Source organism: Salvia hispanica, chromosome 4 (assembly GCF_029641045.1).
Source record: "Salvia hispanica isolate PSC_SH4W2 chromosome 4, Shi_PSC_v1, whole genome shotgun sequence".
In the NCBI taxonomy this organism is placed as follows: domain Eukaryota; kingdom Viridiplantae; phylum Streptophyta; class Magnoliopsida; order Lamiales; family Lamiaceae; genus Salvia; species Salvia hispanica.
Window position 1 is genome coordinate 3337838 of NC_142695.1, and position 24640 is coordinate 3362477.

The 24640-nt window shown below is 34.4% G+C and overlaps 1 protein-coding gene and 3 pseudogenes across 1 annotated transcript; 2 read left to right on the forward strand and 2 right to left on the reverse strand.

The window, feature by feature from the left end:
- Positions 1 to 1891: 1891 nt before the first annotated feature.
- LOC125193543 (putative pectinesterase/pectinesterase inhibitor 35) lies at positions 1892 to 2632 on the reverse strand (annotated as a pseudogene).
- A 1933-nt stretch (positions 2633 to 4565) lies between these two features.
- Positions 4566 to 5042, forward strand: LOC125193551 (putative disease resistance protein RGA3 pseudogene; annotated as a pseudogene).
- A 4435-nt stretch (positions 5043 to 9477) lies between these two features.
- Positions 9478 to 10656, forward strand: LOC125193553 (putative disease resistance protein RGA3 pseudogene; annotated as a pseudogene).
- Positions 10657 to 13772: 3116 nt separating this feature from the next.
- LOC125191723 (putative pectinesterase/pectinesterase inhibitor 54) lies at positions 13773 to 16472 on the reverse strand. The gene is made up of 3 exons (XM_048089128.2): positions 16067 to 16472; positions 15141 to 15737; positions 13773 to 14648 (listed from the first exon to the last, which is right to left on the reverse strand). Exons 1-3 carry the CDS (start codon positions 16353 to 16355, stop codon positions 13960 to 13962), a joined length of 1575 nt encoding a protein of 524 aa, XP_047945085.1. The 5' UTR covers positions 16356 to 16472; the 3' UTR covers positions 13773 to 13959.
- Between the last annotated feature and the right edge of the window lie 8168 nt (positions 16473 to 24640).

Below are 24640 nucleotides of genomic sequence, written 5' to 3' on the forward strand. Positions count from 1 at the left end.
TTAGTCTCCATTGGAGTGAGTATTTAAGGGATGTATCAAATTTGATTAATACAACTTTTAGTTACGTGTTACATCAACTTATTTTCTCTTAGATATTGAAAAATGTGGACATTCTCTAAATCAAAAATAAAAAAAATGTTTCTTAAAAATGAAAGAAATAGCTTTTTCGTTATATGACCAGTTGATGGGTCTATAGTTTGATAATGAAACTGTCATTTGACTTAAAAATGAAAGAAATAGCTTTTTCGTTATATGACCAGTTGATGGGTCTATAGTTTGATAATGAAACTGTCATTTGACTAATAAGTATGTTTGAGAAAGGACCTCTTTTGATTAATGGCTCTATTACTTGATAATGAAACTAAAGCTAAAATATTAATTTCACCCCTACTTGAACATTTTGTTTAATATTTTAAAGTGGAAATCAATCAAATGTCGCATCGCACGACTTATTAAAAAGGATAGACGAAAACAAACATTTAAGTGGTCCAACATAAATTTATGATATCACAATTATTCTCAGCCAAAAAAATAATTATTTCAACTTTGATAATGCCAAAAACATAGTGAGGAAAGTAGAAATAATTATTTCAAGCTGGTGTTTGGAATATGATTATCATGGGGTCTCTAGACACTCTACATTTGTGAAACAAGTGATTGAGAAATAAGTCTTTTATTAATGATGATTAAATTTTTGATGCAGAGATATCTGCCTTTCTATATTGTCGATCATTACAAGAAACAACTTGCTAATGACAATTACCATAATACCTAGAGTAATACTAGCGCTTAATTTCTCCTTTTTCATTTGTTAATCAAATAAATCATCAATTATATTGGTGGTAGCTTTAAATTCATAGAAATCAAAGACGCATATTACATTTACATATTATTCTCAAGATACACATTACAATCAATTTACCATTTCTAACAAATTAAAAATACATCAATCGAAATTCATCAATCACTTTTTTTTTACTTAAGTTGTATTAGAATTGGAAAATAAATTGTAATTAGGTTTTAGTTTACCCTTTATTTCTAGCCTATATATAAGGCATTTTATTGTAAATTGTAGTCAATACTTTCCAAAATGTAGTCAATAAACAAATTCTCCTTTTCTCTCCTCTCTCACAATCGACGCTTTTCATCTTCCTCCTTCCATGGAGGTTTCTCCATTCCTATTCAATTCTACATATTTTTACATGGTATCAGTGACAAAAGCTTCCGCAATCTCTCTCTGATTTCTCTCATATCTCGATCTTCTCCGATCGAACTTCTCCTATAGCGATGAACAATCGCAATCAAGCCTATGTTAAATTCTCTCAATTCTGTCCCACATCGATTTGGTGATGATCCAATCTAATCTATATAAGTGTGGATAACCCTCCCCCTTATGAGGCCTTTTAAGGGGTGAGTGACCCATTTCTAATATGGTATCAGAGCAGGGCCCAAGCCGATGATGGAGTTTATTTCTTTATCTCTTCTCTTGCATACCCACGTGATGGAAGTCCGATGTATCATTCCGGCCCACACGTGAGGGGGCGTGTTAAAATTCTAATATCTTGTCCCACATCGTCTTGGTGATGATCCTAGCTTCTCTATATAAGTGTGGATAACCCTCCCTCCCCCTTATGAGGCCTTTTAAGGGGTAAGTGGCCCATTTCTAATATGGTATCAGAGTGGGCCCAAGTCAATGATGGATTTCTCTTTGTCTTTTATCTACCTCACGAGTGGAAGACCGATGTCCTTTCTGGCCCACACGTGAGGGGGCGTGTTAAATTCTCTCAATTCTGTCCCACATCGATTTGGTGATGATCCAATCTAATCTATATAAGTTTGGATAACCCTCCCCCTTATGAGGCCTTTTGAGGGGTGAGTGTCCCATTTCTAATAACCTGTTTTCATTCAACTTATATACAAAACCAAATATCCTTCAAAGCCCGGAATCAAACGTCACACCCGTCGACGGCAGCCACGAGTTCCCTCCGATGAAATTTGCCACCGTGAACTTCCCTGCCTCCGCGGCCCCGAGCACCTTGAACCCGGCCCACCCCACCCGGCCCGATGTCGCCGCGCCGCCCCCCATGTTGGCATACTCGGAGAAATACAACGACTTGTAGGTCCCACCGCCGGCCCCGGGCCACTCCACCCACCCCCTCGAGGCGATGGCGCGGTCGATGTTCGACTGCATCACCACCGCCCTCGAGTAGGCCTTCCACGGCCGGCCCAGGTACGACTTCTGGGCCGACGAGTAGTCCGCGGCCCCCGTGATCCGGCAGTTCTAGACGGAGAAACCCGTGTTCTGGCCCGGGTCGCTCTGTCCGTTCGCCAGGATCACGTTGTAGGCCCCTCCGCCGCGGGGCCGGCGGAGGTAGAGGCCGCAGCTCTGGAATACTGCGGCCGCGTTGCCGAAGATGAAGTCGACGGTCCCATAGATGTCGCACTCGCGGTAGAACTGGCGGAGGGACAGCACATAGAGCGTGTCCTGGTAACCCGCGATGCTGCACCGGTACAGCACCGACCGGTCGGACGCGATCATCAGCGCCACCGCCTACTCCGCGCTCGGCCCCGCTTTGTTCTGGAAACCGATGTCCCGCGCAATGAACCCACCGCCAGTAATAGCTGATAACATCGTAAAAATAGCAACATTTGAAATAACACTACTTAAAAAGTTAGTGAATTGTGAGTCCTACTTCTATATATTAGTTTTATAATAAAATGTGAATAGGAATGAGTTAGTGGAATATGGAGTACACTACCAAAAAATGGTAAAAGTGAAATGAGACAAATGGGGGACTGACAGATATGGAAAAATGGGACAATTTTGGTGGCCGGAGGTAGTAATAAAATGTGAGTGGAATAAGTTGCTGGAATGTGTGGTCTACTTATCATTTATGTTAAAAGTAAAATAAGATTCTTAATATGGAACAGACCGAAATGGCAAATAGAATTCTTATTATGGAATGGAGGAGTACTTAATATGAAATTGAGTCCAATAAATAATCCCAAAAGAAAAAAGAATTATTAAACTCAAGTTATGATTTCCTCAGCACTTAACCAACAATTTAAAATTCCATTTTGTTCGAAACACACAAGTACCAATATCGCCGTTCGCACAAAGTCAAACCACACAGTCAAATTTGCGAGAATAAACCTCGCGCACGCACACACTTGCATTTATTTCAAAGATATCACGGCATTTAAAAGCATTAAATTACATAGGGTTAGGTTTCAAAAATTAGAGTTCAAAAAGCAGGGCATTACATTGTGACTTCTTTGTGCCCATAATTCCTCCAAAGTACTTTCACGGAGGGTATAGGTTTTTATTTAATTTTTTGGACCTTTCGATCCAAAATAGATTCAGGTCTCTCCTTGCAGCTCAAGTTCGGGCTTAGGCGACCTCTTTGTAGTGGATCATGTGTTTTGATCACATTGTGCATGTTTCCAAGGCTTGGTGGTTGCGTTGCGCCAATCTACATGCTACAGGACCTACTCCCTCGAGAACTTCGTAAGGCCCAACAAATCAGACTTCAATTTTTCCTTTACACCAAATCTCATTATTCCTTTCGATGGGAATACTTCCAAGAAAACACTATCTCCAGCTTGGATATGCTGAAATTGACTTCAGATCTTACCATAGAAAATTACTGCAACATAAAAATTTATGATTTTTTCGTTACTTAGTTTTCTTTGGAAACGTGATTGGTATAGTACATGATTTCAGTTCATGCTTTCGTTAACTAGTTTTTCTTTAGAAACTTCATACTACTATATAATTGAATTTGGATCTACTAGTAGACTAACTGGAGCTGAAAATACTTCATACTACTATATAATTGAATTTGGATCTACTAGTAGACTAACTGGAGCTAATAAAGATTTTCATAAAATAGTACTCGTATTTACTATCAGAAGTCAATGCGATTAAAATAATGTCAATTATTTTCATATGTATCAACTATCAACCAATGTCCACAATAGAACATAATTGATTCACATGTTGACGTATAATTAAATTCACATATTATCATATTGCTTTCTGAAAGGTAATTAATTATGGGCTGGATTCTCGAAAGAGTAAGAGTTCGAAGATTGAGATTGTAACAGCCCGTATTTCTAGGGTACAATAAATACCGCGACTGCTACTATGGCGGAACTTAAAGGCAACAAGACATAGACTAGGGTTTCATTTAAAGGGGTTTGACCAAGTATTTAATGAGCTGTCAAGGCAAAAAGTCAACGGCTAACCAAAGAGAATCAAGAATTCATAAATAATTTAGGCTAGGCTCAAAAGTCAAGAGTTCAACGTATTCCAACAAAACATGACATCCCAAAGCGATCACGACTCTAAGAAAATAAGATTCAAACAATTTCAAAAGATAATAAGTTTTCTAAAAGTTTCAGCGGAAGCAGACCAAGAGAAAGTGAAGCCATGTATGAAGACACAACTACACTTAGAGTTTCAAACATTCATTCCATCCGATTTAACCTTCTCAACATCCTCAACACCACACTTCGTCGCACCAGGAATGATTGTGATTGTGATTGTGGAAAGCGATGAGAAAATGGGAGGTATTGTTGACTGGCCAGTAGCTGTGGGTTTGTTGGATGTTTTACAACGTGTGCTTCGGAAGTTGTTGAGTCAAAAAAGATATTTGATTGTACTTGATGATGTTTGGAACGAAGACCAAGAGAAATGGTTTAAGTTGAAAAATATTCTATCATGTGGTTCAACTGGTGCATCCATCATTGTCACCGCACGCCAAAATAAGGTAGCTCATATAATGGGGACACTTCCAGCTCATCGCATCAAGAGACTTTCTGATGAGAATTGTTGGATGTTGCTCAGGTCTCGAGCCTTCGGCCCTAACGAAGAGGTATCTCTGCATCTGGAAATAATTGGGAAGGAGATTGTGAAGAAGTGTGCTGGCGTACCCCTCATTGCTGAGGCACTAGGAGGAATTCTTCGGTTTAAGAGGACGCGCGAGGAATGGTTATATGTGAAAGAGGACGAATTACACAACCTACAGTTGAGATTCTGATAGGGACCTATACATTTATTATTTTCTAGGTCTAACGATTATGTTTTGTTATTCCTGTATAGAGTCGAGTTTAGCTTTGATTTCCATTCGGGTTTTCTTTATGGTTCTTTCTCGAATCAGAGTATGAGAGTCGAACTATTTAGGTTTAGCTTTGTCTTGCTCAAATTGTCATATTTGCTATTATGATTTTGTGCTACTTGGAATATGTGGATTTGAGAGAATTGTTCATTTCTTTATCAAATAATTCGTATGTATGCCTCCTAAGGCTTTGAAATTCTTTTCTTGATCTTATAAATTTTCGAAACTTGAAACTAAGTCAAAAGAATTTGGCCCCAATCTAATAAATAAAACAAACGTCAAAACAAAAATAAAAGAGTATATAAACAAAAATGGAAGGATTTAGTTATCAAAATGTATACTCCCACTTTCGTGTCTCTCTCTACTTCATCTTCCCTAAATTCCATACTAAGAAACCCCTTGCTAACAACGTCACCAATCCGCCGCTGCCGAGTCGTCGCTTCGATTACAAGTTATGTTTCGTGCTTTACTTTCCGTTCTTTCATAAATTAAATGTCAACTCGAATTTAAGGTTGAATTACTTTAGGTGTCCTCAATTTAGTTAATTCTCCTTCGCCGGCTAAGAGTATATACTAATTATAAATTTATTGTTCAAAACTTCAAGTGTTTTTTGTAATTTGTAAATAGCTTCGGTGTAGTCTCTTCAAAATTTACAAGTATATTTAAATTTATTATTTAAGACTTCAAGTCTTTTGTAATTGTAATTGTTGTAACATATTGTCTCGTTTAAATTTATATCAATTAAATTGAAAATTTCATCGTTATTGTTTGAATTTTATTTACGCACATTTCATAGATAAATAAAGACTAAAATGTCAAAAGAAAGAGGTCAAATCGCTGAACCGCGGCCGGAACCGCCTAAACCCATGTGGCTTCTTCGTGCCCATAATTCCTCCAAAGTACTTACACGGAGGGTATAGGTTTTTATTTTATTTTTTGGACCTTTCAATCCAAAACAGATTTCGGTCTCTCCTTGCAGCTCAAGTCCGGGTTTAGGCGACTGAAAGGAAAGAATTTTGCACGCGTGTCGTAGTCGCGTGTTCTTCCTATTCAACAATACTTATATGTTCCCACTTTCCAAAATACTATTAATTAGTATGTGGTAAGTCGGACATCGATCCCACGAGGAACGGTCGTATTTGTTATGTAATTCAACACAAGAGTTTGGCGATGCCGCCACGCTTTAATTTAGGAGGGAAAGAAAATTAAACTATGGAAATTAAACCATACTTACGAACAAAGTGGGAACTAGAAAATAAAGTAAAATAAAAGCAACAACGAACTTAAGATTAAGCAAATAAACTGGAATGCAGACTGGCCAAGGTGACAAACTGGCCAACTTAGACAATGACGAAAATTAGAACTCTACAAAAATAAAACAGAGCAGCAAAGTGACAAACTGGAATGCATGAGTGTTACTAAGTTCAGAAGCAAAAGGATTAAAAGTAAGGAAGAATTAAACTAAAAGGAACTCCTAAAGGGAAGCTAGAAAATGCTATAAAAACTAGGAATATGACCCCTAAAATGTGGTCTAAAAGCTGAAACTGAAATGGAAGCTAAAGTGGCATGTGAAGTGGTGAAAGAGTGTACTAAATCAGATCCTAATTAGTGAGAAAGGAGAGAGAAACTAGATGAGAAAAGGTGCTGTACTTTGTGTCCCCTAATCCCTATTATCCAATGTGCAAACCCTATGGACAAAACCTTTCAACTAATGGTTAAACAACTTAACTTCTAAAAGGTAAATCCTAACTCTCTAATCTCACTCTCATCACACGCAAGAAATGAGGAAAGAAGAGTAATGGCTGCCACACAGTTAATTAAACCTTGGAAAAACAAAATCATCAATTAAACCAACCAAAACCTGCATAGAAAACATCAAATTAAAAGATGAAAATTAAAAGCTCAATGAAGAAGATAAAGAAGCTTAACAACACTTAAACATGATGAAAAAAATGCTGAAAAAGGAGACCAACATGAACCATGCAAAAACATACAAATCGACCCCGGCTAGACAGCGAAAATCACGAAACCAACCGCCAATCTTGCACAAACGTTTTTCCTTTCCATTTTCTTCCACAAAAATTCGAACACAATCAAGGAAACGAGCTTAGAGAAACTGATTTTAAAGCTTGAAATAAGTTTTAACTAACAAGAAAGCAACAAACACTAGAGCTAAATAACAAGCTAAGCCTAAACATTCAAACAAGAACTAAACTTAAAATATTTTTTGGTGCTTTCTTTTTCTTCAAAATACTTGAACACAAACTGAAAATAAAACTTAGACGTAATATAAACTCAAGCTAACAACTAAATTATAACAATGAAAACGAAAATTAAATACACTAAGCAACTAGCTAACAAACACAACTAAACAACAAGAGTAATAAATACACAAGAACTTAGAGCAATAAATACTATTTCAATATGCAACAAAATAAGGCCAACACTCTTAACTATGGAGTTAAGATGCTAGCAAGAGTACAACCAAACCAAGTGCTACAAAAGAGCTAGAGCATTCAAATACTACAAACAAACTACAACTTCATCCCATAGTGAGCAAAAGATGGTGGCTGTTCTGCAATGAAAGAGAGTATTTTCTAGAGAGAGAGAGAGTTAGCTAAACTAAAACTAAATACTCCCTCCGTCCCAGATTTGTAGTAACATTTTGCCATAAAAGTCCGTCCCACATTTGGAGTAACATTTAGAATTTACCATATTTGCACATAAAATTTTACCCCATTATTCACTAAAATTACACCCAAATGCCATTATCTATATTAAAATAAATCTAAACAAAAATAAAAAATCAAAAAGTCAAAGAGGGACCACCTTCAACCAACTCACTTCATTTATTACACACTTCATCATCTCACTTCATTTATTACACACTCCATCTCTCACTTCATTAATTACACACTCCACCAATTCCTTAAAACCCGTGCCATAACTAAATGTTACTATAAATGTGGGACGGAGGGAGTATAATAGATGGAATGTCTTGGTAGTTGGTCCCAAGCTAAGTTAAGTACTTTTTTACATATCTCTCATTTAACAAAAGATATTTCCCTCTTCTCATGCCTTAGACGGAGGTGGACACGTGTTGCAATGGGAAGCAGTCTTGTAATTGTGCTCAAGTGGCTTCATGCAGTTTTCTGTCGGGTCCAGCTTGGGCAGTTTGCCATTTTTCTGATTTTCTTCAAATTCTTGCACTTTTTGCCTCCTTTTTGCATCACTCCACTATAAATGCCTTTCTATAATGCCTCCGATCCATAAGCTCAATTCCCTGCCAAAATAACATCTTATCATGCAAATATTCAACTAAGAAGTCCGAAAAGTGATCTAATCCGAGTGACGAAAACTAGCCTATCAGCGACCTCTTTGTTGTGGATCATGTGTTCTGATCACGTTGTGCACGTTTCCAAGGCTTGGTGGTTGCGTTGCGCCAATCTACAGGCTACGGGACCTACTCCCTCGAGAACTTCTTAAGGCCCAACAAATCGCGGCTTCAAGTCCTTTACGCCAAATCTCATTATCCCTTTCGATGGGAATACTTTGAAGAAAACATAATCTCCAGCCAGGATATGCTGAAATTGATTTCAGATCATACCATAGAAAATGACTACAACATAAAAATTTATGATTTTTTCGTTACTTAGTTTTCTTTGGAAACGTGATTGGTATAGTACATGATTTCAGTTCATGGTTTCCTCAGCTAGTTTTTCTTTAGAAACTTCATATAGTATATAATTGAATTTGGATCTAATAGTAGACTAACTGGAGTTAATAAAGATTTTCATAAAATAATACTCGTATTGACTATGAGAAGTCAATGCGATTAAAATAATATCAATTATTTTCATATTTATCAACTATCAACCAATTTCCACACAATAGAACATAATTGATTCACATGTTGACGTATAATTAAATTCACATATTTATATATTGCTTTCTGAAAGGTAATTGATTCATGGACCTCCCATGAACCCACCTATGGGCTGGATTCTCGAAAGAGCAAGAGTTCGAAGATTGAGATAGATGGATTTTAATATAATATATTCGGTTGAATTGTTTTAGTTTAGTTTTGATTTTTTTCCATGTTTATCACATTATATAATATCTCCATATGAGATTAGGATTGGTCATCTACATCTTAAAGGTTAGGGTTTACCTCCAATATATATTAGGATTAGAGTAAATTTTGTCACTTATAAAAAGCCATCTTACTTCCAAGAGTGCTTCTATCTTTAGTTTTCGTGCATTGAGTATTGTCATATCTCCATATCTCATTCGTTAATAGGAAACTGATTTCTTAGTTTTTTTACAGTAAAGCATCCCGAATTTTTGTTATCGCACTATGGCAGAGGCGTTTCTTAAAGACATTCTCGATAAGCTGAGATCACTTATTACGGAGGAGGTCGGACTGATCTTGGGCGTTGACAAGGAGATGAAGAAGCTTTCAAACACCCTCATTACCCTTCAAGCCGAATTGAAAGATACTGAAATCAAGCAAATCGTAAACAGATCCTTCCGAGATTGGGTGCAAAAGCTCGGCGCCCTTGCTTATAAGATCGATGACATATTGGATGAGTGCAATACTCATGGCTCCAAACTCAACAAACTCAGTCGCTACAGCCCCCGGAATATGTTTTATAGTCGCATTATCCGGGGGAGGATGAAACGAGTCACGGAGAAACTAGAGGTTGTTGCTACAGAGAGCGCTAAATTTGCTACAGAGAGCGCTAAATTTCAAATGCCTGCTGATAAGCCTAGAGAAGTTGTTGTTCCTCCCTCCCGTGAAACTATTTCCCTGTTAACCCAATATGATCAGATCTATGATAGAGAAGAAGATAAAGAAAAGATTGTGCAGATATTGGTGAATGATGTAAAGGAAGATAAGGGTATATCTGTGTTGCCAATCATTGGTGTCGGTGGTATTGGCAAGACAACTCTGGCTAAGTTAGTCTATAACGATCCGCGGGTGGGAGAACACTATGATATAAGAATTTGGGTTTATGTATCCAAAAATTTCGAATTGAAAACTTTGTTGAAGGCTATGATCGAAGATGCAACAGGGAGCGCAGTAGCTTTGGGTCAGTTGGATGTTTTACAACGTGAGCTTCGGAAGTTGTTGAGTCAAAAAAGATATTTGATTGTACTTGATGATGTTTGGAATGAAGACCAGGAGAAATGGTTTAAGTTGAAAAATATTCTATCATGTGGCTCAACTGGTGCATCCATCATTGTCACCGCACGCCAAAATAAGGTTGCTCATATAATGGGGACACTTCCAGCTCATCGCCTCAAGAGACTTTCTGATGAGAATTGTTGGATGTTGCTCAGGTCTCGAGCCTTCGGCCCTAACGAAGAGGTATCTCCGCATCTGGAAATAATTGGGAAGGAGATTGTGAAGAAGTGTGTTGGCGTGCCCCTCATTGCTGAGGCTCTAGGAGGAATTCTTCGGTTTAAGAGGACGCGCGAGGAATGGTTATATGTGAAAGAGGACGAATTACACAACCTGCAGTTGAGATTCTGATAGGGACCTGTACATTTATTATATTCTAGGTTTAACGCTTATGTTTTGTTATTCCTGTATAGAGTCGAGTTTAGCTTTGATTTCCTTTCGGGTTTTCTTTATGGTTCTTTCTCGAATCAGAGTACGAGAGTCGAACTATTTAGGTTTAGCTTTGTCTTGCTCAAATTGTCATATTTGCTATTATGATTTGTACTACTTGGAATATGTGGATTTTAGTGGATTGTTCACTGCTCGATCTATGTTTTTTTTGTTCCAACTCTGCCCAAAATACATTAAGTTTATCTCTCTCTTATTTAGAAATTTTGCTTTTATGTAAAATAAACATGTAAAATGCGTATTTATTAAAGACTTATATCACTCGTCCTTTTGTAAATTCGTATACTTGAATGTGTTTTCTTGTTAACGAAATTTATAAATGTTATTGTTTTGACTTCTTTTTCTTGGATATATAACCCAAAATAGTGAAAAATAAAATAAAATAATAAACCATTCATTTCCCCTTTGTCTAACCTCTTTTTTGATGATAGTATGAAGACTTAAAAACACTGCTAGGAGTAGTAATAACCTCTAACTTGGGCTTGGGCCTTGGGCTTCATTCATGGGCTCTAACAATATGTAGCATGGGCAATCGTTTATTAAATAGGAATTCTTTATTAAATTGCATTGGCCCTTTTTCAACGTGGTTAATAAATTTGAACTGATAAATTCTAAGGCTCATTTAATTTAACATGGATTGTATAATGATTCCGTATTGATAAAAGTTGAATCTGTTTTGTAAGCAGTGGCGGAGCCACGGTGGGGCCGGGGGGGCCCTTGGACCCCCCAGCCGTTTGAACATTTACTATATATATTATATGTATGCGACATAAGCAATATCAGTAGTTAGCCGAGTTGGCGTGAGTTCCAGCCTCTCATTTGCGTGGTCCCAAGATCGAATCCTGTTGCTGCTTTCATTCTCTTAACTGATGTGTGTGTTTTTTGAGATTTTCTAAAAAAAAGGTAGATAATTGTTTACGGTAGTAATGATTTTATCATATTCATTTATAGTATTTACTGATTTTCTCACACTACTATTTTTATTGATTTTCTCTCTAGTAATTTTGCATAAATGATTTAAATTTTTTTTCATAAAAAATGATATTTCCTCTAAGAATAAACATAATTCTATAAACATGTAAATATATAATATTATATTATAATATTATTAATATTAATATCAATGCAATGTCCTAAAAAATATATTCATATTTTTCTTATTATCTATTTCTTACGCACAACTTTTCTATAGCTTATGTTCGAGTGATTTCCGAATATTGAACATACTCAATAAATTTTAATACTCCCTCCATTCAAGAAAAAAGTTCCATTTTGCCATTTTGGAATGTCCACAAAACATAGTACTCCCTTCATCCCACAAAAGATGTCACACTTTCCTTTTTAGTTTGTTCCACAAAAGATGTCACATTTTCCTTTTTGGAAAAAGTTCTCTCTCACGTGAATATAAGAAATATATTTTCTCTCTCCATTTAACACACAAAACAAAATCTCCTAAAATCTCGTGCCGTCCCACAAGTGTGACATCTTTTGTGGGACAAAGGGAGTACCATTTATAAAAATGGAAAATTTTCCTCTCATACTTTATTACCTCTTTTTCTCTCATCTCTCTTACTTTATCCATATTTTTATACATTATTTCTTTTACTTTATCATTTTCTCATTAAAACTCTTTGTCGTCCATAAATGTGATTATTTTTTATGGATGAAGGGAGTAGTTGTTTGGGCCCCCCATCGCTAAAAGTCTGGCTCCGCCACTGTTTGTAAGTTCTAAAAATAAAAAAGAAAGTACTACAAAGTATGATTTCTAGTTTTTGTGTAGAGTTTTGAAACCACATGATTTTTCCTATAATGGGAGTTTTAAAAGGCTATGCCAATCAACTACCAATATTAATGCTTTGATAAAGACCTATAATTAGCTTGTAGCCAAACATAAATAAAATTAATAGCAATATATTAATAAATAATACTCATATCTTAATCATATCATTGTCAAATATACCATGGTGCTAATTATAAGGAATAGTTGTTTAAGTCTCCATTGGAGTGAGTTTTTGAGGGATGCATCAAATTTGATTATACCAACTTTTTAATTACGTGTTACATCAACTTAATTTCTCTTAGATATTGAAAAATGTGGACATTTTCTCAATCAAAAATAAAAGTTGTTTCTAAAAATTGAAACAAATAACTTTTTCGTTATATGACCAGTTGATTAATGGATCTATAATTTGATAATGAATCTATCATTTGATTAGTATATATGTTATGATTGGACCTCTTTTAATTAATGGCTCTCTTACTTGATAATGAAATTAAAGCTAAAATATTAATTTTACCCCTACTTGAACATTTTGTTTAATTTTTTAAAGTGGAAATCAATTAAATGTCGCATCGCACGACTTATTAAAAAGGATAGATGAAAACAAACATTTAAGTGATCCACTATGATATCACAATTTTTCTCAGCCAAAAAAATAATTATTCCAACTTTCATAATGCCAAAAACATAGCGAGAAAAGTAGAAATAATTATCTCAAGCTGGTGTTTGGATTATCATTATCATGGGGTCTCTAGACACTCTACATTTGTGAAACAAGTGATTGAGAATTAGGTACTTTATTTAGTTATGGATAAGGATGATTATATCTGCTTTTCTATATTGTCAATCACAACAAGAAACAACTTGATAATGACAATTACCATAATATCTATAGTAATACTAGCACTTAATTTATCCTTTTTCATTTGTTAATCAAATCATCAATTGATGTAGCATTAGTCCTATCAAATGGTTGGCGGTTGTCTCTATATAAGGTTAATAGTAATTCCTTATTTATAACTATAATACCATGCACGAATTCTCAAACTATCGACGTTAAAATTATGACTAATAAACTCTAATTTGTAATGTGCCTACATTTTGAAAGGAATGTGATGAAAATTATATATATGGTTCTCCAAAGTTCAATTCATTGGAACGTTGGTTTCCACCCTTTAATCGGTTACAACGTTTCTGATCCACTATTCGTTATAGTCATCAACGCTAGTAGTGAAAATCGTATCAAAAGGAGAATAAATTCATCGAAATCAAAGATGCATTTTACATTTACATATTATTCTCAAGATACACGTTACAATCACTTCACCATTTCTAACAAATTAAAAATACATCAATCGAAATTCATCATCACTTTTTTTTTTACTTAACTTGGTTTCATTCAACTTATATACAAAACCAAATAACCTTCAAAGCCCGGAATCAAACGTCACCCCCGTCGACGGCAGCCACGAGTTCCCTCCGATGAAATTCGCAACCGTGAACTTCCCCGCCTCCGCGGCCCCGAGCACCTTGAACCCGGCCCACCCCACCCGGCCCGACGTCGCCGCGCCGCCCCCCATGTTGGCATACTCCGCGAAATACAACGACTTGTAGGTCCCACCGCCCGCCCCGGGCCACTCCACCCACCCCCTCGAGGCGATGGCGCGGTCGATGTTCGACTGCATCACCACCGCCCTCGAGTAGGCCTTCCACGGCCGGCCCAGGTACGACTTCTGGGCCGACGAGTAGTCCGCGGCCCCCGTGATCCGGCAGTTCTGGACGGAGAAACCCGTGTTCTGGCCCGGGTCGCTCCGTCCGTTCGCCAGGATCACGTTGTAGGCCCCTCCGCCGCGGGGCCGGCGGAGGTAGAGGCCGCAGCTCTGGAACACTGCGGCCGCGTTGCCGAAGATGAAGTCGACCGTCCCGTAGATGTCGCACTCGCGGTAGAACTGGCGGAGGGACAGCGCGTACAGCGTGTCCTGGTAACCCGCGATGCTGCACCGGTACAGCACCGACCGGTCGGACGCGATCGTTAGCGCCACCGCCTGCTCCGCGTTCGGCCCCGCCGTGTTCTGGAACCCGATGTCCCGCGCTATGAACCCGTCGCCAGTAATAGCTGATCACATTGTAAACGTTAAATAAAAAACTTTTGAAACGACACTAGTTAAATTGTTAGTAAGAGAAAAAAAAATAATTGAAATATTGTTAGTGGATAAAATATTCTGAAAATCAAAATCAAAATCACATAAGTTTACTTGATTTATTTAGTTTTCAGTACAATTTTACTTAATTGTCAATTGCAATAGCTAATTCATGAAATTCAACATAAATACCAAATTAATTAGATGTATGATTTAATAATTTATGACATAAAGACATCCCTAAGCATATTCTAATTGCAACATAATTGGCAACCGACACTAAAATGGAAGCATCTAACATTTTCCCACTTTTTAATTAATTAGTCATTAGTCTTACTAAAAGTAGCCAATTAATCAGCCTAAATTAATACACAAAAAAGTTGTTGATTCTTAGACATAAGAATAATCCAATAAAATCGACGTCACTTTTCTCAACAAAAATCAAGAAAGAGAGAGAGAAAGCTCACTAAAGGTAGCTGATCCACGAAGAGAAGAGCCGCCTTTGCCAACGCTGCCGGCGGCGGTGATAATAGTAGAATATTTCCCATCCCCAATTAGCGTAATCCCATCTTTATTAGTATTAATCTTCTCATTATAAGTCCCCGCCTTCACATAAATCACAAACCTGCCGCCGCCGGCCGCCGCGATCGCCGCCGACACCGTCGTGTAGTGGCCGCTCCCGTCCTTCGCCACCACCGCATTCGCCTTGATCGCCGTGCTCTGGAGCAGTTTCCGGTCGCCGGCGGACACCCACCTCGGAAAATTCTCCCGTCCGAGGAGTTTCCGGCTGGGGGCCGGAGACTTCCCGACGACGATCCGGTTGGCCAGGGCCAGAGGGTTGCTGCCTAGTTCAGACAAAAAGTCCATTTTCTTTGTTATCTCTTCCACGTATGCGTTTGAGTTGGCATGGGCCTCGACCGAGTCCTTGCACGTCTGCTGGAACGTGAGGGCGGCGCTCAGCCACGTCTGGATGTCGTCCTTGTGTTTCTCGGGCGACTTTTTTAAGGCGTCCAGGGCTTGGTTGAGCCGTTTCCGCGACATGCTCATTAGGTCGTGGCAGTAGTCTGATGAAACAAAACACGAGACCAAAAATTTTAAGAAAAAATCTACAAAATACGGACTTTACCAAGCAACTACCTTTTGTGATAGATGGTAGTAATAGGAAACGTCGAAAAAATGTTGCACTTTTCGAGTAGCACTTTTCGAGTACGGTAAAAAGTGCTCGCAAATTTACCTAACAAACCTTTTACTAAGCACATTTTGTGCTCAAAAAGTGCTGGTATTTTGTCTTTATCGAGCACTTTTGTTTGATACAGACTATTTCAGTGTTCGATAAATACTGTTTTTATTTAATGAACAACAATAATAATGATGAAAAGAAGGGTGCGGTTACCGATGGCGATTCGGGCTTGTTGAGCTTGAGGAGAGATGAAATGGGAGCTTAGGACTTCGAAATTGGAATTGGGCAAATTGGTTTGGGACATGGTGGAGTTGACAAGGACAGACAAGAGATCTACACTTGACCCTGACCCTGTCAAGGTTTGGACACACAACGTAGGATACCTAGTGAACCCACATTGTGTTCTAACTTTCTCATCCAACGTGGCATCTTTTCCCAAGCACACTATGCTCAAATTCGAGATCAACAAAACCCACAAAATAATGCACTTTTGGGATTCCATTGGGATGCTACAAAAATTTAAAGAGAGGTGGAATTTAGGGTTTCTTGATTGATGAGAGTGTATAAAGTAGCTAGGATTGATGTGTGATGATTTTATGAATGTGTGTGATATATGGTTAGGAATATGGGGGATTTTATAGAGATAGAGGAAGGCTGCATGGAGAGGTGGTTTAGGGGTCAATTTGTTAGTTCATGTCATCACACTCCACTTATAGTTATCCATTTTGGAAAAGCTCCCTTGTCCTTGCTTAGTTAACTACTTTAATATTGCATGTTACATTATTAATTAACTTTAGCCAACTTGTTTGTACTATAAACAGGATCTCGCGAGCACGTACGACATGTTCACTCTGCAACGAGCACTTAATTTGGTGTCTAGCGAGCACTTCGGTGCTTGCTAAACCCCGTTTTTAGTGATTTATTACTTATTTCATTATTAATTCAGATACTCTTTTTCAATTTTTGATATTATTAACGCATGTTGAATATGTGTATAAGGCAATAGAATAAAATGAGATATGGGCCTTTTTTTGATTTTACATGTAAGCTAGCTGGCATTACAATATTAATTTGGGGAAATAATGGTGGGACATGTTTTACTAAATTAGTGATTCATTGCTTAAAGAAAAAACCAGATTATGGGACCTGCCTGCCTCGCCTTGTTTAATTTCAAATCTTATTGAATTAGCCAACCTGCCTAATTTTTGTATTTTGCTTCTCCACTATGAAATTATGAATGATATTTTCTACGATAATTATTTGATGAAAAAGTAGATTAAGCATTAAGGGAATCAAATTAATTAGCATTTATTAGTGAGGACCATTTGTATTTCTTATACCGGCTACACATTAAATTCCAAATCATGCACACATACATTAGTAGTATTATACACTCCCCCATCTCCTCAAAATATTAAATTAACCACGCACATAATATTTTTTATTATACACTGAAAGGTGTTTCTATTATGGATATTAATGATTCTGATAATGTTTCTTATTATGGCAATCGTCAATCTTATAAAATAAGACTCGGTTGAATTTTATTTATTCTAAGAGAATAAATAAATTTAATTTTTAATTGCCAGAATACTATTATTATAATATAGTATTTACTAAAAATATCACCTCCAACCTGACCCTATCACTCTAGCTAGTTCCATTGCATCCAATTTGCTTTTTCCAATTTATATAATTCAGTGCTCATCCTAATTCAAAATGGTTGAAAACTTGTAGATAAAATTGTCTTGTCTCATCCATGATAATGGAGATTTTTGTTTTCAATTTGTCTTTCAGATAAATATCACACTATTAACTTAATTTAAACTACAAGAACATAATTAGGTTTTCGTTTTCATTGATAATTAGATGAGAAACGTCTTACCAACTAAATTGTATATCATCGTGAGTTAATATTAACCTTCATGTTCTTTTTATTAAATACGGAGTAATTACAAATTTCCTGTATATTAAGATCAACACAAATTGAATTGAAATAAACAATATTATCACCTAAAATTATCAATATTAATGAGTAGAGTCATTTTCGTAGTCACATTCTTTAATTTTTTAATTCGAAGTCATGTCAATAGCCTAATATCATTGAGTCGATTGTAACAAATGAAAATTAATGGATGGTATTAAACCTGGATGATCAGTTAAATCCATGCCAATAATTAATAAAGTGTAGACAATAAAGAGAGGGTCGTAGAAATTTGGGTACCATTTGACCCAGCAATCACACTTGACTACAATATAATGTCTACGGAAATTGACGCATCACAATAAAGTAGTATTCTTATCTATCATATGATGTTGAAGTTTCTATTATGAAATATCGTAGTAATTAAAATTAAATACATGTAATTTACTATAGTACTATTATTATACTATAATTACCCTCTTTAGTTATACTATGATGAGACAAAATTAAATTAATGAAGGACGGAGAGAGTATTTTTATTAAAATAAATAATTATACAAAAAATAATAAGCCTTCTAATTTATATTTAGTATAATATAACTATGCATTACTTTTATTATTATATAAATGAACAAGTTCACAATAAGAAATATTTTGATAACATATTTAAAAAATAGTTAAATGTATTTATATTTCATTTTTAATATTATAAATCATAAATTAGATTATTTAACACGTAAGAAAAAGTACAATTTATCTACTTATCATGTCAATTACTTGAAATTCGAACTCAATTAACCCGCAATCCGAGCAGAATAGACTCAAATGTGGTATAATTGAAGTGAAATACTTATCTACTTATCAATTCAATGAGAGTTATAATTCCAACTCTTTTAATATAGTACCGAAGTAGTACTAAAATGTCCTAATCCAAGTAGTCATGCAAACACGTTTTTAATCTCCCTTTGCGTAATTGCATTGCTTTTCATCTCTTCTAAATAAGAGCTTGACTTGTCAACTACTTTTACTTGTTTTTTTCATATTAATTTCTCTATATTAGTAGTTGCCTTGATAACGATTTCGATGTAGAAAGGGCTTTGGGAGATTATACATAATCTGACCAATAGTTTTTTCCTAAATAATTATGATTGTTACCTTACAATGAAATAAAATTAATCACAACGGTTTTTGATTGGGCAAAGATAATCCCCAAACAAGTTAATCTTGAATAATCAAAAACTCGTATCTTTGATTCTTTATGTACATCCAAGTAAAATAAACGGGACAAGAAACTTAATATTGGAACCCAATTTTCTTTATGATATTATTATTAGCCAAATAAATCATAAAAATGGTCAAATTATGGTCTGTCAAATACATTTTAACAAATTAAAATATAAATTACGAAGTTTGTAATTTTTGTTATTATTTCATCCACCTCCTATCAGTGAAAGATATAATGATGTTGCAGTTGATTTTAAACACGTGAAAATGTCATGATTATGTTAAGAATGTTAATCTCTTTTTCTTTGATAATGACTTTATTAAGTTTCAAACGTATGGGGATTAATTAATAGATTAGTCACTTTAGATATTCTTGACGAATGCTTTGTTGGGGTTTGTGGATTCTTTTTTATCAGATACACTATAAAAGACTTATAGATATTATAATTGACCAATTATATTTGTGTGAATTTAGTAAGTTATGAATAAAATCATAGTAGTACAATTTATAAGGATTGGGATGGGAAGATATACATAAAATTAATTGGGAAAAACAATTGTTATATTAGTCATTTATTTGTGTCCATGTCTTCGACAGAAACCTTGACGATATGGGGTGGTTGTTGATACACGTGTATGGTCTTGATTAGCATAATTGAATACTTGATGAGACAATAATTTTATTTATTAATAAAAAAATTTCTAGATTTAAATGAGTTAACTAAATTGTGTTATTGTTGATTTGATTCGACGCCACTCGAGACAAATGCAAAAACATTCCATATAGAGCTGAAATTGTATGTATGTATATATATAAATAGATTAATTACTATTTGAATAATTCATCCCAATTTGATAACAACATTAAGATTAAGAATGAACTAATAATTAAATATTAAGAATTGAGTCAATTGACTACTAATAATCTATTATGGTTGAAAATTATCCTCGGATGAACAGGTTCATCACTTCATCCTGATCCAAATAAAAAATGTTTTTCTTTCAAGATTTAATACTATAATCTTGGCTCTAATAAAAGGCTAAATCTATATGAGACTTTTATGTTAAATAGAAACGATTTACTAATGCAGAATTATAGTAATTAATATATGGTCGCATAAATATTAATATAATATAATAGTTATTTAATATACACATGAATTTAGCCTATGTTGATTTATTCTGTTGGAAGTAAAGACATTATTATTTGAGGGTCAAGTCAACTGCAGGTATACAGTATGTGTACACCCAAAAGTGAATTTTTTTAAATTTTATATGATAGTATTCTTTTGTTTCTTTTTATGATTTACAACACAATTTCAGAATTTTTACCAAAAGAAGATTACGATCTTCAAAATTTATGTGATTTATAATATATACTAGTAAAATACCAGTAAATATATACAGAGTAATTTGATTGATAAGTATATAAACAAAATAGTAATAAAATTTGATGACAATATACAGAGTAATTATGTAAGGAGCACAATTTGTAAATATTTAAATTTGGTATTATAATGCATAATAGTATAATATAAAATTGAATACATAATTGCCCCAATATAATAATATTATTGCCGTGGAAGAGGACTTAATTAATTGTGACAAGCATCAATTAGACAATTAGGACCCACTAAGGCCATTTTCATACATGGCTTTTAAAGAAAAAAACAAAATAAACTGCTTTGTGGAATAATGTGTGACTGGCATGAAAAGTTCATTTGCTTTTAATATTCATAAATTATCGACTTAAAACGATACTACTCATACCTTTTAAATTTTTGTAGGCTTATTTAGAGCATACCTGGGCGTGGATCCATCCACATTCATATTCTTATGCAAGAATATGCTTAAGGGTCTCATTATTCTATTATTCAATTTAAATAAAAGCATTTTTATAATATTAAAATGCATTTAAAATACACGAAAAATTGAAGTAAAAATAAGAGATAATTTGATATAAAAAATAGATGATGAATGTGAGTATTTATAGATAATTTTGGAATAAATTTTTAAAAAAAAATTAAAAGAAAAATTGAAAGAAAAACGATAAAAAGACAGCTATATTTTTGGGAATTCAAAAATATTTTTTTCTTTTTTTCGGATTATTTTTTATTTTTATAAATTTTTTAAAAATAATAAATTAACGGAATAAAAACGAGCCAATCATGCAACGCCACGTCACCCTGCTCAGCGGCACGGACATGCTATTATTATTAAGCAGCGTCGTGCAGTTGGCGCGAGCGCAGCGGCGGACGAGGGTGTATCGAGCCGCTGGCACGGACGTCGTCCTTCGGGGCGAGCGGCGATGGGATACTCTTAATCGTTGGAACTAACTACTCCGTACTACTCTCTCCGTCCCGCTTTAGGAGTCCCGGTTGAGTCGGGCACATGTTTTAAGAAAAAAGTGTTTGAATGTGTAATAAATAAATGTTCTAGTGGATGTTGGGACCAACTTTTAATTGAGTGTCCAATAAATAAATGTTGTAGTGGATGTTGGGACCCACTTTTAACACTTTTTTATTAGTTGTAGTGGATGTTGGGATCCACTTTTAACACTTTGTAGGTATTTTTTATTAATTTATCTCAACCGGGACTCCTAAAGCGGGACGCCTAAAATTGATCAACCGGGACTCCTAAAGCGGGACGGAGGGAGTACTACTTTATAAGTACGTTAGAGCATCCGCAGCGGTGGAAAAATTTACGTCCGTCCGTCCGTGCCGCTGAGCAGGCGTCGTCCGTCCGCTGCTGGAGCTCATCCGTCCTTGCCAGCGGCACGGCGCTGCTCTTAGCTAAGAGCACGTCCGTGCCGCTGAGCAGCACACGTGGCGGCTTCTTATTCGCCAACGGCATAGCCGCTGGCTTATTCAAATTTTATTTTTATTTTTATTTTAAATGCGAAATTAATTAAAAAAAAATGTTTTTAAATAAAAAAAATATTTTCCCACTTCCCAAAAAAATATATCCGTTTTCTACCGACTTTTAATTTATTTTTCAATTTTTTTCCCCAAAATTAACATTTTCATTTATAAATACCCCCAATTCAACACAAAAAAAATCACATTCTAGGATTTCCCCAAAAAATCATATTTTAATTATGTACTCCATTTTTTTATTTTCTAGGATTTTAATTATGTATTTTTATTTTTTAGTATTTTAATTATGTAATTTTTATTTTTTAGGATTTTAATTATGTAATATTTATTTTTAATGTATTTTTATAATGTAGAAATATTTTTAGTAATTGAAGTATTTAAATTAAATAATAGAATGGTGGGACTCTTGAACTTGTCCTTAGCTAAGAGCACGGATGTGGGTGTTATGCTCTTAGCTAAGGACAAGGAGTAAAAGTGGGTCCGGACCCACTTCTGTGCTCTTAGCTAAAAGCACGGGTGAGGATGCTCTTAGAAACTTCTATTTTCAGCACACCTTTTTATTTTATTTATGTGATTAGTTCGAGGCATAAATTAATTTGAAAATGAGTACGGAGTACTTTTTAAAAATCGTTTAGCGTGATTATAATAGTAAAATTAAAAAATAATTGGAAACGAGAAATGGATCATTACTTGGTGCGATTAAATGTATTAATGTTGGTGAAAAAGAATGATGAATCTAAGATGATTTATGTGATTAAGCATATTTATAGAAAATATACAAACGAAGAATTAATTGTGATTTATGGTCTCTTTTTTAAGGTTTTTTTTTTACTAAATGACGTGCGCTTTTAAATTTTTTTTTAAAATGGCATAAACTTTCAAATGTTTGAAAAATAGTATGGAATATAAAATATAAAAACAGTACTGTATCTGATTTTCGTAGAAGTTGTAAAAATGGCACCAGCATTAAAAAAAAATGCATCTGTGAGTAAGGAAAATTAGAAAAATTTGGAGCATTAAAAAAAATATAATCTCATTAAGTGTTTCTGCTAAGAACTCTCTCAAATTTAATTACGTAGTTAAGCTAGCTTGTGATGACATTTTAAGTCATAACCTAATAGAGAAAATCTATGTTTTACATGTTAACCGATAGGATTTGATGAAACACCTAATTTTTACCTACATATCAAATTATGTTTGGAAGATCTCAAAATTTTGTAAGGCTAGGCTATTTATTTGTATTATAGAAATATGGTCATTTTAACAGTTTAATTAAAATTTATGTCATAGTACTTTAAAGAGTTGACTACATTATTTTTACAAATAATTCTAAAAGTTTGAATCATAAATAACATTCTACCCAAAAGGAATGAGTCATAATTCCTTGAATAATTCGATTTTTAATATTGATAACTAAAAGTAAAATCGAAGAATGAAATAAAATTATTTTATGCTAAAATAACCCATCATATTACTATAATACAAAATCCTATGGACAATGCGAACATTAACTAATTTTTAACTTGCATGAAAAGAACAATATTTTATATTAGTACCTATTGGTCACATGTAACTGCAACTTATGTTTATATCTTGGTACACCAAACTTAATCTTGTTCATAAGACCAAACTTGTCAAATCATACTATATGTACATAGAGAGGTTGGTTGTATTTCCTTTTTTTATGGTGAGTTCATGAGTTGCTATAATTATTGAATCCGATATATAATTTTGCTATTTTTTAATTCAATAAATTATAAGTACAACGAATTCAATAATTTTATACGTATGATGTGGTAAAATTATTGCGGGTAATTAGAGGACCCATTTGATCCTTTGCTATATGAATACTTTTGTCAAAACATAGATTTAGAAGAATCATGTATTATTAATACTATGAATTTGGAAAAAGAAATAATTTCATTAGTATGACAACCTTTGTCATAAAAATAAATTTTATAACATAATTAGTCACACGGGTAAATCTATAAAAGAATTATTGAATTTTTAAAACTGATATATACCATAGTTTTAAAATGTTTTAATTATCATGAAACACAAAAGATTGTAAGATAGAGTATCTCATTCCTATGATCATTTGGGGAAATAAAGTAAATCTTAAGAAAAAATTAAATAAAGCAAGAATATGGGGAATTATAATTAAAATACGGTCAAAATCATTTTTTATAATTTTAAAAATGAAATAAAATATCATTATTGTATTTTTATATAATCAGTAAAAAAATAATGATGTCGATAATAATATTTAAAGTCTTGAAAAAAAATATATATAAATAAATAAAATTATGATGTTAATATAGATAAAGCATATGGTGTAGAAACAATTCTTTAACTTAATTATAAAGTCAATGGAAGGCCTTAATTGCTAGGTAGAGGGTGTCCTCAATTTGTGTGGCTACGAGTAATGTGGTAAAGGGTCATATCCAATCGAACACTTCCTTTATTAATTCATAAATATTAAGTTTATTAAAGAAAACGTTCTTCAAAAAATACAATAATTGAGAAATCTTTTCAATATTTTCTCATTAGCATAAGATTATGTTATATTGAACTTCGGATTGTTATTTGTGGTACATACTAGTACTACTTTTTCTTGAATACGTATTCAAATAAAAAATATATATATAACTGATCATAGTATACATTTAACTATTGTTTGAATATTTCTAATAATACTATAAAGTTATCAAAATAACCAAGATCGAAAAGAACAATGATGTCCATTTATGGACCCCTAAAAAA

Bases quoted from the DNA above. Each gene is read 5' to 3' on its own strand.
- LOC125191723 (XM_048089128.2), bottom strand. From the start codon at position 16,355: ATGGAATCCCAAAAGTGCATTATTTTGTGGGTTTTGTTGATCTCGAAT. The intron at 15,738-16,066 runs GTAACCGCACCC...TTGTTTCATCAG, and splicing joins ACAAGCCCGAATCGCCATCG to ACTACTGCCACGACCTAATG. The intron at 14,649-15,140 runs GTGAGCTTTCTC...CAATGTGATCAG, and splicing joins TCGTGGATCAGCTACCTTTA to CTATTACTGGCGACGGGTTC.